The 16,027-nt window shown below is 34.2% G+C and overlaps 1 protein-coding gene across 2 annotated transcripts in view; it reads right to left on the minus strand.

The window, feature by feature from the left end:
* Positions 1–3,786: 3,786 nt before the first annotated feature.
* Positions 3,787–16,027, minus strand: part of NEDD1 (NEDD1 gamma-tubulin ring complex targeting factor) — a 45,002-nt gene continuing 32,761 nt past the window's right edge. For both annotated transcript variants that reach the window (XM_030856337.2, XM_060306308.2), the window contains exons 10-15: positions 15,394–15,441; positions 14,261–14,463; positions 13,239–13,392; positions 12,144–12,300; positions 5,970–6,036; positions 3,787–5,489 (exon numbers count right to left, since the gene is read on the minus strand). In XM_030856337.2, coding sequence (XP_030712197.1) covers positions 5,385–5,489; positions 5,970–6,036; positions 12,144–12,300; positions 13,239–13,392; positions 14,261–14,463; positions 15,394–15,441 — 734 coding nt within the window. In that variant the 3' untranslated portion in view covers positions 3,787–5,384. The remainder of the gene's footprint in view (positions 5,490–5,969; positions 6,037–12,143; positions 12,301–13,238; positions 13,393–14,260; positions 14,464–15,393; positions 15,442–16,027) is intronic.

Raw genomic sequence — 16,027 nt, forward strand, 5'->3', positions numbered from 1 at the left:
CAGGCTTCAATAGTTGTGGTGCACAGGCTTAGTTGCTCCACAGCATGTGGGATCTTCATGCACCAGGGCTCAAACCTGTATCCCCTGCATTGACAGGTGGATTCTTAACCACTGCACCACCAGGGAGATCCCTGAAACTTATATAATACTGTAAATCAACTATATCTCAATTAAAAACGAAAAAAGAAAGAAAATATTTGCTGTAGGTTTTTGGAAGATATATTTTCTCAGGATAAGGAAAATTTCTTCTATTCATAGTTTACCAATTTGCGGAATTTTATCAGATACTCTTTCTGTATCTATTGAGATTATCCTTATTGTGGTGATTTAAAATAATGGATTTGTTAAATTATCCTTGTTTACTCAAGATAAATTCAAATTAACTATAAAAGTTATATGCGATAAACACATATATGTGTATGTTATGTACTACACACACTTTTTCTATAGCTTTGTTTCAGCACAGTTTACAAAAAATAAAATTTAACTTAAAAAACCTAAAATTAATACATTTAAGAAATTAAATTATAAGATTCACCAAGAGAATTAGAAACTATAAAAAAGAACAAAATGGAAATTCTAAGCTAAAAAATAAAATAGATGATATTAAATACTTACCAGATTAGGTAAATACTAAATTAGACATAGCTGAAGAGAAAAATATTTTCTGCTAAAATTTTTATTATTACATTGAATCTGAAAATCAACATGGTAAAAACTGACATTTAACAATGTTGAGCCTTCCAGTCTATGAACACAGTATGTCATTTATTTAGGTTTACTTTCTCTCAGTTATGTTTTGTAGAATTCAGAGTACAGGTCATGCATAACTTTTATGAAATTTATACCTCAGTATCTCATATTTTTGATTCTACTGTAAGTAGTATTAACTTTTAATTTCAATTTGTTTTTTGCTAGTATATAGAAATGCAATTGATTTTTGTATATTGACCTTGTATACTGTAACCTTATTAAATTCACGTATTAGTATTAAATTTTTAATATATTCCATAGGGTTTTCTATATAGTTGAATACATCATCTGTGAAGAGACTTCTTTACTTCTTCCTTTGTAATATGGATACCATTAATTTCTTTGCTTTGTCTTTGATCTTAGGGAAAAACCATTCACCATTAAGTACAAGGTTAGCTGCACGTTTTTCTTAAGATGCCCTTTATCTAAAACTAGAACTACCATATGATCCAGCAATTCCACTGCTGGGTATATATCCAAAGAAAACGAAAACACTAATTTGAAAAGATTTAGGCACCCCAGTGTTCATAGCAGCATTATTTATAGCAGCCAAGATATGAAAGCAACCTAAGTGCCCAATAACAGATGAATGGATAAAGATGTGATATATATAATACATATATAATATATATTGTAATATTATATGTATATAACTCAGGCATAAAAAGAATGAAAGTCTGCCATTTGCAACAACGTGGATGGACCTAGAGAGTATTATGCTGAGTGAAATAAGTCAGACAAAGACAAATACTCTGCTATTGCTTATATGCGGAATCTAAAAAATAAAACAAACAAATGTGTATAAAAAAACAGAAACAGACTCACAGATATAGAGAACAAACTAGTGGTTACCAGTGAGGAGAAGGAAGAGAGGAGGGCCAAGATAGGGGTAGGAGATTAAGAGACACAAAATACTTTGTATAAAATGAGCAACAAGGACATATCTTACAGCACGGGGAAATATAGCCATTATTTTGTAATAACTTTAAATGGAGCATAATCTATAAAAATATTTCATCACTATATTGCAAAACTGAAATTAATATACTATTGTAAATCAACTATACTTCAATTTTAAAAATTTTTAAAAAGATGCCCTTGGGAATTCGCTGGCTGTCCAGTGGTCAGGACTCCGCATTTTCACTGCCAAGGGCCTGGGTTCAATCCCTGGTCGGGGAACTAAGATCCTGCAAGCCATGCAGCACAGCAAAAAAAAAAAAAAGTAAAAGACGCCCTTCATCAAGTTGAAGAGGTTCTCTTTCATTCTTACTTTGCTGAGAATTTTTAATCAGAAATAAATGTTGGATATTGTCAAATGCTCTTTTTGCACTTATTGAGATGATCATATGGTTTCCCTATGTTAGTCTGTTAACATAGTGAATTACATTAATTTTATGATGTTAGCCCAAATTTGCATTCTTGAGATAAGCCTAAGTCATATGTATTATTTTTATACATCATTGGATTCCAATTGCTAAAATTTTGTTTAGTACTTCTCTATCTGTACTTCTGATAAATATTGGTTTGTAGTTTTCCTGTGATTTTGGTGTTAGGGTAATGCTGACCTCAAACAATAAGTTGGGAATTATCCCCTCTTCTATTTCCTGGAAGCATTTGTTGAGAATTGGGATATTTTCTTCTTTAAATATTTTAAAGAATTCACCAGTGTAGCCATTTAGGTTTGGCATTTTCTTTGTCAGAAATATCTGCAGAATCTGTAGTGATGTCACTTCTTTCATTCCTGATATTGGTAATTTAAGGGGGTTTTTATGTTTCTCATCAATCTAGCTAAATGTTTATCTATTTTATTGATCTCAAAGAACTAGCTTTTAATTTCACTGATTTTCTCAATTGATTTTGTTTTCTATTGCACTGAGTTCTTCTCTAATCTTTTTTCTTTTCATTTGTTCCTTTTGGGTTTTACTTGCTATTATTTTTCTAGCTTAAGGTGGAAGCTGAAGTTATTGAGTCCTTTCCTTTTCTAATACAGGTATTTAATGATATAAATTTCCCTGTAAGTACTGCTTTAGCTGATTCCCACAAATTATAATGTTTTCATTTGCATTCAGTTCATTATACATTCTAATTTTTTATTTCGTCTTTTTATGTTTAAGCAATTTGTATCTTTATATTTAAAGTGGATTTCATGGATTCAGTATACAGTTGGATAAAAAAGATTCACTCTCATAATGAGGGTAACGACAACTTATACTTAATGCAATTACTGATACTGCTGTTTAAATCTACTATTTTACTGTTTATTTTCTATTTGTCCCATTTATTCTTTGTTCCCCTTTCTTCTTTTCCTTCCTTCTTTTGGATTATTTTCTATGGCTACATTTTATCATCTTTGTTGGTTTACTAGTTGTAACTTTTTCTTTTGTGGTTGCTTTGGGGTTTACAGTATACATTCTTAGCTTATAACATTCCACTTTCAGGTAGTATTATTCTGCTTCACAGTTAGTATAAGAATCTTAAGAGTAGTATGCTTTTATTTCCCTCCCCTCACCCTTGATGATACTCTTCTCAGACATTTCACTTTACATATGTTAACCACACAATACATTGTTATTATTTTTGCTTTAAATGTCTATTAGCCTTTAATGAAAATTTAAAATAAGGGAAAAAAGCCTTACATTTGTACACATATTTACCATTTTTGTTGCTCTTTATTCCTTTGCCTAGAAGATTTCTATCCAGTACCTTTAACATTTCCTGTAGGGCAAAAGTCTTCTTGTGATAAATTCTTTCAGCCTTTCTAGGTTTGAAAAAGTTTTATTTCATTTTCAAAAGGTATTCTCACTAGGTACAGAATCTAAGTTGAGTTTTTTATTTTCAAAAATTCAGTATTTGAAAATTATTTCAAATATTTTGGGTCTTTTTAAAATTCAGTTGTATAAATCCAATCTCTATTATGCTATCTTGGCCACAGGCTAAAATTCAATTTCAAGTTTCCCATTTTTACCATTTAAAATTTTTCGTGCTTATTTAGCTTTTAAATTCCATGACAAAAAAAAGTTTCATCTTTATGCATAAAGTTACTAAAATTATTTTATTTATCCAACCTCTTTTAATACACATTATGTGCATTTATAGAAAAAGGCAATAGGAAAATATTAACCGATTTAAATACAGCATGTAGCAAAACACACTTTTATGTCTTCTAAATCTGTTTGATAATGATGTATAAGAAAACCTGTTACAAGCCATAATGCTTTTATAACCTGTCAGGAAAAAAGATTATAGAAGCACTCCTAAAGCTTTAATACAAATGTATTCTCTGAGCCGCACTAGGACAAAGTAATCTGCTTTTATTTCTTGAAGTAATTATTAGTATGTTTACACTTATTTAATATATCCTTAAAATCTCTCATCACTTAGGGGAAAAAAGTTAGTAAGCTAGCTACATTTCTTCTTTTTTTTTTAATAGAGTTCTTTTAGTAAATACTTTCATCTCAGAAGTCAAAATTGGGCAGGAGTGCTATATACAAGGTACATAGTTTAAATCTTTGGGACAAAAGACTATAAGAAGGTAAACAAGCCAGTGGCCCTCCTAATCTTATATCACTAAAAATGTAGATCAGAGCAGGCAGATGTACACATCTACATATTATCAAAGAGGTGTGAATTCTTTTGACAATTAACCTTCCTGTTGTGTTTTTTTTAATTTTATTTATTTTATAGTAAGGTCAATAGTATAAAATATTACACACAACACACAAAGAATTAGAGAAAGTTAATGATATAAACCACAAAACAAAATAAACCACACCTCATTTGGGAGAAAAAAAATGGCACTAATACTGTAATATTTAGTATGTAATATGAAATTTTCACTGTTTATAAGTTGAATTATATTGATTGAAACTTTATAGTATAATTTTGTATGTTATTAATTCATGAGATAATCAGCAGATATGCAGTTCTGGTTGAGTCTTATAAACCCTTAAAAGTTTTCATAAAGTGAAATTAGCTAAAAAATACTGACCAGGAGTAGAGATTTGTTAGAAGTATAATACAGTAACATAAATGCAATAGATATAATGTAATCTGTGCAATTCAAAATTCTGAAAATTTTCTTATCAAATGTACAATAAATAATAGTCATACTTGACTTCATCAAGTTAACAAAAAAATTATTAATCAACCTTGTGTTTTATTAGTTAACTGCTTAGAAACCCAAAACACCAATTAAAATTACTTTCTCCATAAAAATAGAAGGTATCTCAAACTCTTTAATCATCAAACATCCAAAAAAATTTGGAAGGCAACTGTCAACCAAAAATATTATGTTTAAAAGAGGTTATTAAAAAACATACATAATCTATTTTTTTTTTCTGCACAATTTTCTTTTCTTATGAAAAAGGGCACTTAGTGTATAGCTAAAGCTTTCAGAAAATAAAGATTCTGTTGGCTTTCCTCTTAGGCAGATGACACAGTGTACAGTTTTTAATATAAAAATATAAATATTTTTGACAGAAAAGATGAAATAGTGGTTGGTATACAATCCCATCACCCTTTTACTTGAAAAAAAATTTTCCCAGAGGCCATGAAAACAATACTGAATCTATATAGCTCTGTGTTGCCAGAAGCTTCCCAAATTACAAAACATTAAAGTATTCACTGAAATTTCAAAAGTGTGCCCGTAGTCTTTTGTTTTCTTCTCGTAGTCTTTCAATTTCTGCCACTAAACCTTCATTCACTGAGTATCTTTCCAACAAAGAGTGCATTTCATTCTAGAAAAGGGAAAAAAAAAGCTTTTAAAATTATTGCCATCTCATTTATTTGGCAAGCCGTTTTACATATTTTCAGCTATCATTTTTCTCAGGTTTGATTAACTAACTAAATGATTTTTTTTTTAACTTAACCACCCTTACTACTTTGTTAATATAAATGAAAGAGCACTGGTGAAATTTATATATTTGGAAAGCTTATATTTGTACATTTCGGAAGCTTTTTGCTTACTTACTGCAAAAAAAAAGCTGTGAAAAAGTAGCTATCATACTTTTTTATCATCCTATCATATCATATCTTTGTAACTACCACAGGTTACAAAGAAGGGTGACTAGTCAAAATCTATTTTACTTATTAAATTTCTAAAACTCCCTGTTTATTTCTTAGCAATTAGATATAACTAAGTAAAAATACATCACCCCTTTATGGACTTTTTAGATCCACAGCTATGCTCACTTACAATAAAATATGTCAATACATACCAATTGCATATGAAACTGTTTAATCATCTCCACTTGCAAATTCACAATATCCTTATGGCATGCTTCTCTAGGGAAGAATGTAAAATATTTATTAGAATTATAACAATTTTACCAGCTCTAGATCATTCAAGAAAATGGCTAAACTCTTATTGTTTCACGTTACTGTTAATAATTATTATTACAATAGTAAAAATACCACTGCACCTAGTATTTATTTACTCTGTGCTAGGCACTGTTTCTTGTACTTCAGATGTAAGAATTCATTTAATCTTCACAACGAGGTGCAATTATTACCTCCATTTTACCAATGAAGTAACTGAGTCACAGAGTAGTTATAACTTATCCAATGTCACACAACTAGTAAATGGTGGAGTAGGATATAACCCCAGGCTGTCTACCTCCAGAACTCTCATTATACTACATTCCTTAATACAGAAATTATCATTAAGGAAAGACACAGGTTTATATTACAATGAAATACAGATAATGCCCTAGGTTATAATGTTTTAACTATTATCAATGTTTAAGCTATCAAAAAAAAAAAAAAAAAAACTTCCAGCAGAATGAAAAGAGCCTATTTGGGTGTAACAGAGGTTACTCAATAAAATGCAATTAATTCATGCCTACAAAAGCCATAAAAGTGGGAATTCCCTGGCATCCCAGTGGTTAGGACTCAGCACTTTCACTGCCGTGGCCCAGGTTCAATCCCTGGTCAGGGAACTAAGATCCTGCAAGCCACACGGTGCAGCCAAAGAAAAAGACATAAAAGTTATGAAGTATAACAATAAAAGGAACATTCAGCCACCTGCCACACAACTTATGGGCTAGAACATTACCAAAATCATAGAAGCTTCCTGTGTGCTCCTCTCTGACTCCAACATTTACCTCTTGGGAGAAGCCTAAGAAAGAAGTCACTACGCTGCTGAATTTTGTTTGAGCAAAGAAATGTTTTAAAAAGAAATATATATATATATATGTATGTTTGTATGTATAACACAGAATCTGTAGTCAGTCTATTTTCGTTGTGCTTGCTTTTGAGCATTACAAAAAGGGTACCATATCCTATGTAGGCTTGAGTAGTGGACATTTAAAAAATAATCCAGTATCATGTTTTCAAGTTTCATATTCTACATATCTGTAATTCACTGATTTATACTAGTGTGTACATTCTCCTGTCATGTTGAATTGTTTTCAAGTGTTTATTATTACAATGTTGTTATAAACAATCATGTATATGTCTTCCAACCCACATGTGCCAATTTCTGTAGATGATATATCCAAGAGTAGATATGTTGAGTTATAGGTATGATCCAGAGGTACACTGCTCAGACTTACAAAATAACAGAAATTATTTTCCAAAGTGGTAGTATCAATGGACACACTCATCATCAGTATAATAGAGCTCATCTAGCTTTACATCCACACCAAGACTTGGTGTTACCAAGCTTTTTACAATATTTTCCCATCTACTGGGTGTGAAATGGTATCCCATTGCATTTTCAGTTGTCTGATTAATTTGTAGGGCTGAGCATCTTTCCTTATGTTCATATACCATTCCTCTTCTGTGAAATGCTTGCCTATGTCTTTAAACTATTTTTCTACTGAATGTCTTTTTTAAAAAAATTATACGAGTTCTTTACATAATCTGGTCCTTTATTGGTTATATGAGTACTGCAGATAACTTTTGTCTTTTCATTTTATTAATAGTGTCCTGGGATAAACAATTCCTATTAATATTCTCAAATTTACTAACCTAATATTAATGCAAATTTATCAATCTATTTTTATAGGTAGTGTACCCTCTTATTTTTAAGTAACTTCTCAAACCCTGAAGTCATATATTGATATAAATTCTCTTACAATGCCTAAAATGTTTCCATTTACATTTAAACTTTTACCCTGTACGGAACTGATTTTTTAAATAGCATGCAACAGGGATATATACATTTCCTCTGTCATATATCACATTTCCATATATACATAGGCATTTTTTTTGGGGGGTGCCTATTTGATCCCTTTGGGCAATTTGTCCACCCTGTGTTAATGATACACTTTTTTTTTTTTTTTGCGGTACGCGGGCCTCTCACTGTTGTGGCCTCTCCCATTGCAGAGCACAGGCTCCAGACGCGCAGGCTCAGCGGCCATGGCTCACGGGCCCAGCCGCTCCACGGCATGTGGGATCTTCCCAGACCGGGGCACGAACCTGTGTCCCCTGCATTGGCAGGCGGACTCTCAACCACTGCGCCACCAGGGAAGCCCAATGATACACTATTTTAATGATAGCCTATCTATCTGACAAACTAGTCCCCTTCAACCTTATTCTTCTCCAGTGTCTTGGTTATTCCATATCTTCCTTCTTTCATATACATTTTGGAACTATCTCATCATCATCTTCCAAAAAACCCAGTTGGGATTTGATTGGAATTGCATTCAATCTATAGACCAAGTTAGAAGAACTGACAGCTTCATAATATCTTCCTATTTAAGTGTTAATGCTTTCTAATAATTTTTTTTAATGTTTTTCCACACACAGATCTTTACCATCTTTGGTTAGATTTATTCCTAAGTACCTTATTTCTTCTGTTGCAACTAAAAGATATTTTAAAAAATTTGTTTCTCTTCTGCTTTGAGTTATGACAAGAGCTGTATTAAAAAACAAACACAAACAACAACAACAAAAAGTGAAGGCATCGTAGAACCACTAAAGTAGCCAGGATTGGAGGGACCATGGTCTTGTAAAGAAGGCGAGTCTACTAGGTAACCTCCACATTTACCTCTGCTTTTCCCTCTGCGGGATGTGCTGATTCCATATTATGAGAAAAAGAGGCTGAGATGAGAGCAGTGGCCTGGAGTTTGAGACAGTCTCACTTGGTTGGGGAGTATTAGAATTCAGAACTCCCAAGGCAGCCAGCACTGCAAGGTCCAAGATTCTGGAAAGGGGGTACCTGTAGAAAGTAAACCTGAATCTGTGCAATTTCCCCTCAAGACATCTTTGACTCCTAAGCAATGCGTGTACTGAGTTAGATGGCAGGAAAACAAACATAAAGTGGCAGCTAGGGCTTCCCTGGTGGCGCAGTGGTTGAGAGTCCGCCTGCCGATGCAGGGGACATGGGTTCGTGCCCCGGTCCGGGAAGATCCCACATGCTGCGGAGCAGCTAGGCCCGTGAGCCATGGCCACTGAGCCTGCGCGTCCGGAGCCTGTGCTCCGCAACGGGAGAGGCCACAACAGTGAGAGGCCCGCGTACCGCAAAAAAAAAAAAAAAAAAGGCAGCTAAAGAGGAGAAAAGGATTTTGAGAGCCCTGTGATGAAGAATTGGAGGTTTAAGTTTGGGACCCACCAAGATAAAAAGGCCTGGTGAATACTCCAGACATTCAGCTCACATCTTAAAAGGGCACAGACTAAATCCTAGGAATAAAGGCAAACCAGAAATAAAATAGCCCTAAGAAAACCTAAAACCCAGGAAATGATCTGCTTGCAAGAAACTTATATCTTCTTTAAAGACAACAGAAATAAACCCACAGACTTCTGCTTAGGATGTTAGCGCCCCAGCCCTAATAATGAGAACAAGCCAGATAACCTATAAAATCATACATTTTAAATAAATTCAACTTTAAGAGTGCAAAGAAATCTAAATGAACTAAAATCCAGAAAATGGTGAGTCCCTCCAGAAGAAGAAAGACCCACAGTTGTTTTCACCCTACACAGGGCAGCAGGGGAAGAAAGCTGCCATTGATAGGCTAAAGAGAACTAGCTGAAATTTTTATAGATTTTTAAAGGTCAAGTGAAGACTGTCAAGACAGTTTAGAATCCCAAGGAGTCCCAGCCGAAAATAAAGTCTCCATTCCCTCAACAACTTTTTGCCACAGGACTTCACTGAGTGCTCCCGTAAAAATTAGGGGCAGAGCAGGAGGGCTGAGAGACAGCCCCTAGGGCACAGATGCACAGAGCCTGGTGAAGACTTAGGGCAGGGGAGGAGAACTGACAGTAACCCCTCTGAAGCACTCCAGGCCCTCACAGAGAAGTCAGCCTCCAGAGCTGAGGGAGAATGGCTAGCAGAGAGCCTCTCAATAGCCCACTCTGTCCCTCCGTTGTAAGGTACAGCTGGCAACACCTACTGGAGGCTGAAGTCAGAGCAGGCGGATTTGCAGAAATCCTCTGAGCCATTCTGGGTCCTCTAAGCAGAGGCTGCCTATGGCTGACAGAGGGGCAGAAGAGCAGAGAGAGGCCCCTACCCACCCTCAATCCCCAGGCACAGGCACACAAGGCATGATTTCTTTCTACATTTGCCCCAGAAGAACTTCTCCCTTTCTGTGTTTTCAACATTGCTTTATTCACATTATATTACAGCTGTAACCAGACAATTCTGCCATTTTGCCCTATATATGCATTCCTGAAATATCTCATATATTTTAAAAAACTGTTTATGGAAAAATAATAGGACCAGATTTTTTTAAACGTGGTATGTACATATAACGGAGTATTATTCAGCCTTAAAAAAGAAAGAAATCTTGACATGTGACGTGGATGAACCTGGAGGGCATAATGCTAAGTGAAATAAGCCAGACACAGAAGCACAAATACTGCATGACCCCATTTATATGAGATATCTAAAACAGTCAAACTCATGGAAGCAAAGAACAGAATTGTGGGTGTCAGGGGTTGGGGAGAAGGGAAAATCAACGAGTATAAAATTTCAATACACAAAGTAAGTTCAAGAGCACTGCTGTTACAATATTGTGTCTATAGTTAACAATACCGTATACTGCACACTTGAAAATCCAAGAAGGTATCTCATGGTAAGTATTCTTACCACAGTAATACTGAAAAAGAAAAAAAAAGAAAAAAAAAAAGAAAGTAACAGGATTTAAGGAGAAAGGACTTGGACAGACCACTCAAAACCTATATAATCTTTGTAACCTGAGCACTAACAAAAACAATTAAATCCTAATAAAAATACTAGCATAGTTTAAATATTGAATAATCAAAGATTTTACCTTAAAAAAAAGTGAGGGTCATTTGGTAAAAGGGGAAACAAGATAGAAGAAAGGATTGGGGCTGTCAAGCATGGAGGCAAGGATAAAATGCCCAAAGATGGGGAAAAAATCACAAAATAAGCACTTCCTAACACAAAGCACATAGCCAAGCCAAATTAAGAGGAAGGGAATAGGAAGAGATGGACATGGATAGGTGATTTGCTGCCTTTACCTGTGTTCACGTACTTTGTTTTGGTGGCTGTTACATGAACCACCAAAATTTCCTTATCATGTTGTCATTACTGCCCTATTTACAAATGAGTTAATTAACATCAAAGAAACACACATCATAGCAGCCCACACTATGTCTACCCTAGTTAAACTATAATGCTTTTGTGGGCAGATCATCCGTTTTTGTATCCTTAGTATCAGTACATACTAGGCACATTATAAATGTCAAAATGATTATTTTTCTTTAAAAATATATTTGTTAACATTTAAAAATTTTTTTCAAAACATTTTTAACATTAAAAAGAAACATGCACCAACAAAAACTGCACATCTTCTCCAACATTCTTGCCCATGGTATTCCAAATCTGAGCAAGAGTACTAAGTAACTAAAGGTCAGAAAAGGAAAAAAAATGCAAAAGATTCTAATAATTGAAAATAGCTTTCAAAATATATTGAGATGACAGGTAAAAGGAACCAGCATTCTAGAACATTCTTACAACGTTCAAAATTCAAAGAATGAGAGACAAGGACAGGTCCAGGCAAGAACTTTTTAAAATTAAGTATTACATTCTGATGCATTCTACTTGAAAATATTCAGAATTCCTTTAAAAAATATCTTTACTACATTACTGCACATAGCATACTTAACAGGTGATCTATAAATATTGTAAGAATCCCATTTGAGCTTACCAGAATCTGTCCATAGTTTGATGATGAAAAAGATCCACAATGGCAGCCAGCCTGCTACACCATCCTGCCAAGTTATCTAGTAACTGCCCTAGGGAAATGTGCCTTTTCCTAGCTGATACAAAATAAACTCAACACTTCAAGATCAACAAAACTCATATTTTCTATGGTTTTATGGACCCCAGAACTTAGGCAAAAGTAGTAACCACAAACATTACTCATAGTTACAGTTTTACACCTAATAAAAAAAGCTAGTCAAGGTCTAGATAATTTCTCAATTACCTAAAGTCATCCAATGTTTCCTGTATCATGTTCTGAATAAAACGGATTTGAACAGATGTCAATGGTGCATTTGGCCGATTATTTCCAATGGTATCAGCTATTTTTTCTGATAGTGAACTGGCAACTCCAGCAGTGACAGAAGATGCTATCTTTGGATCTAAAATTAAAAATGGACAAAATATTAATAGTCAACTTGGACTAAGAGACATCAAACACTTCTAAATATGATTTGGCAAGAGAAAACTTGAAAAACTGGTAAGAAACAGTGATCTTGTGACATTTAGAAAAATTCACTGTCTGGAATACAAATCTTAGAAACTTTCAATGACATTAATTTCTAATGAGTCATTTATCTCTCTCTCTCTCTATCAATCTATCTATCTACCTACCTACCTACCTACCTAAACTGCCAAGTGTCTAATGTAATAACATACGACAGAGGAATTAATCTTGAAGAATCTCTGAATCATTTTCTCTTACAAAAGATGAATGTGACAAGCCACACCACAAACTAGATAAACCAAGACTATTAGAAACAAACAGAAGGAACAGAGGAGTAAAGTAGTTCTACAGGCAAGGCCCTAGAGTTTAAGCTAATGCAATATATCCACAGAAATCTTAAAATATAGGTATCTATATAAAAGAGCTACTACTATACAAAGAGCTTTTTGTATAGGTAACTCTTATCGCTGAACCTAATATCACTTTAAATGTGATGGAGTTTTTAGGGTCTCTGCCATGAACTCTATAGATAGAACTTTAATATGGAAAAAAAAAGACAATTTCAGGTACTTAATGACCCATTTTCAAAGGGTCCTATATTCCTATCTGTACCATAGTAGATCAAGACACTTACGTATTGGATTGAAAATGAAATTCACACCCAAAGAGTACCAAATCAATGTGGCTGAATTTAACATTTCATACCCATTTCATCGTCTTCTAGTAAGAGAGTCACACACTAGAGAAGTGTCATAAATTTTAAATTCCTTGAACTTTTTCGTCTATGATCACTCTCTTAACTTATCCTTTTCAAGTTAAATACTGGGAGTTTTCAACTTAGCACTCAAACATCAGGAAGTTTTATGTACTTACTTGGAGTTGACGATCCATTGACTGGAAGTTCATATATAAACTGGCCTTCAATTTCTTTTTCTGGCTTTTCAAATTTCTCAGGACTTCTTGTTTGGTTGGATGATGGAGAGGTATTTAGATTTCCAGTTTCAGCACCAGAGATCAACTTTGCAAACTTCACATTTAAAATAAACAATTAATATATAAATTCCGGTTTTATCCATATTATCCATATAATTTGTATCTACTTTTCTCTTTTTTCCAGTAAGTACGGTCAGAAAAAGGAAGAATAGAAAGGTATCTTGAAGGAGAAAAAAATGTTGCTAGGGCCAGTGGCAAAATAAATCAACTTTACTAATCAAAAACAATTTCAATGATAACATGATAAGCAAAAGCTCATTTACTAAGAATCTGCAGTTGAATATCATTTAAAATGGCAATCACAGGCCAAAAAACTAAATAAATAAATCCCCAAACTCTCATGTGATAACTGGTCAGAAATATTTCAAAAATAAGTCAAAAGACTTTTTTGTACTTCTTAAATGATCTTTTCAATATCATTCTAAAAAATAAAAATGAAAATAAACAGACATACTGCACAATAGACTCTATTAGATTACAGCAGAAGGTAATGATGATGAAATACCTTCTCAGCACCATCAATTTGCTCTAAGATTTAGAGTAAAAGACTTGACCACCAACTTGGTGCTTTGTGCTACAATGGAAATACATTCTAAAAGAAGTCAGGTATAAAATATTCTTACACATACAGTTAAATCAAGTATCTTGTCTTAGGAAACAAACAGTGTAAGATTACACCTGCTGTTACCTCCAACATATCCAAAGACAGATTTCAAAAGTAATCTTCAGTTTTTAACATGTGACATCAAGATTTAAGAATATTTTCTACCTAGTAAGTGCACAGCACTGTCAATAATTAGGACATATCCAGTGGCAGCTGCCTGCTTTCTAGTGATGAGATGCATTATACTTGCTAGTGATAAACACACACAGTGAGTTCAATATCATTTATAGGCAGATACCTGCTTGAAGGAGTCTTTAGGTTCCTGTTTTCCCAGATACATTTTCTTAGATTCAGCTGTCAGATCATGATTTTCATTTTCTTCTTTCCCTGGAGACCCCATAAAGACATTAAGAGGACTAGAATGCAACACTGAAGTGCTTGAAGCTACTGGATTTTTTCTTGGAGGAAACACTGAGTTCAACTGTGGTAGAAAGTCAAGGCCTGAAAAAGAGGAGAAAAAAACTAGCACTTATATGGGATGTTCCCCAATCTTGGATATTTAAGAAAAGCACTTAACACAATAGACATGTTAATACGGTAGAAAGACATGGGATTTCGATTCAGAAGACAGGTTCACTTATCAGCTCTACCCCTTATTTCATTTGAGTTTTTGGGTAAAAGTCGTAAAACTCTCTGTGACTGTTAAGTGATCTGTAAATGTGAATGATGATATCCACCTCCCTGAGTGGTGAGGCTTAAAAGAGATATTGTATGTGAAGATACATTGAAAACTGCAAAATACAATGAATGTTTTAGTAAATAAAAGTTTTTGACATAATTGTTAATTTGGTATATGTCTGTGGTATATCTTGGTAGGTAGCCTCTAAGATGGTTCCTCATGATCTCCGCCTCCTGCCAAGGATCCATGGCCTCGTGTAATCACCTCCCTTGGAATGTGGGTTGGACCTAGGAACTTGCTTCTAACAAAGAGTATACAGAAGAGTGGCAGATCTCACTTCCAAGATTAAGTTACAAACACACTGTGGCTTCCATCTTGAGTGCCCTCTCACTTTCTCACACCAGCCCTGAGAGAAGCCAGCTGCCGTGTTGTCAGCTGCCCTGTGGAGAGGCCCACATAGGCAGGAACTGATATCTTCGGCCAATAGCCACATGAATGAGTTTGGAAGCAGATCCTTGCCCAGTCAAGCCTTGAGATGACTGCAGCCCTGCTGATACCCTAATTAAAACATCATGAGACATCCGAAGCCAAAGGTACCCAACTAAGCCACGCTTGGATTCTTCACCCACAATTATGAGATGGTAAGTGTTCTTTTAAGCTTCAAAATATTGGGGTAATTTGTTTGTTACACAGCAGTAGATAACACAAAATCACTTTTAACTTTGATAAAAATACTTCTCAACAGTTCTTACCATCTCCTTTTCCTATGGACTCATCACTTCCTTTGTTAACTACAGCATCTATAATAAAATTAGAAAATAAAATTTAAAAAATAGTGAAAAAGAAGCCATAGCAATTTAGGCTTCCTATTCGTTCCCCAAAGAGTTCAGGGACTAACAGTTTTAAGAAGAAAAATCTGAGTGAAGGTAAAGCTAGTATTCATATAAACTTCCCTTTTCATTCTTTTAGCTTCATGCACAGCAGCAAAGATAATTCTATGTATAGAGTCATTTAATGAGACAGCAAGGTATACCAGAAAAAGCACCGGAGTAGGCTCCAGAGACCTGTAATCCAGTTCTGCTTATACCACTGAATAGCTCTGTCACCTTGGACAAGACTTGGGTATAATTATGCTTCAGTTTCTGTACCTATATAATGGGGACAATGCCCCGACCATCTCACAAGACTGTCTTGAGGATCAATTGAAATAATGTAAAAATATTTTGTAAGCAACACAATGTTATTAAAAATATAAGGCTTCATTAAAATTTTTTCAATGGTAGAACATGTTTAAGAATATTTCAATATTGTAATATTATTCATTTACCAAATAACAACCAAAAATTGCTAACTCCATTTTAACAGATTAATAGAAAAATGGGCAAA

Source organism: Globicephala melas, chromosome 10 (genome assembly GCF_963455315.2).
Source record: "Globicephala melas chromosome 10, mGloMel1.2, whole genome shotgun sequence".
Lineage (NCBI taxonomy): Eukaryota > Metazoa > Chordata > Mammalia > Artiodactyla > Delphinidae > Globicephala > Globicephala melas.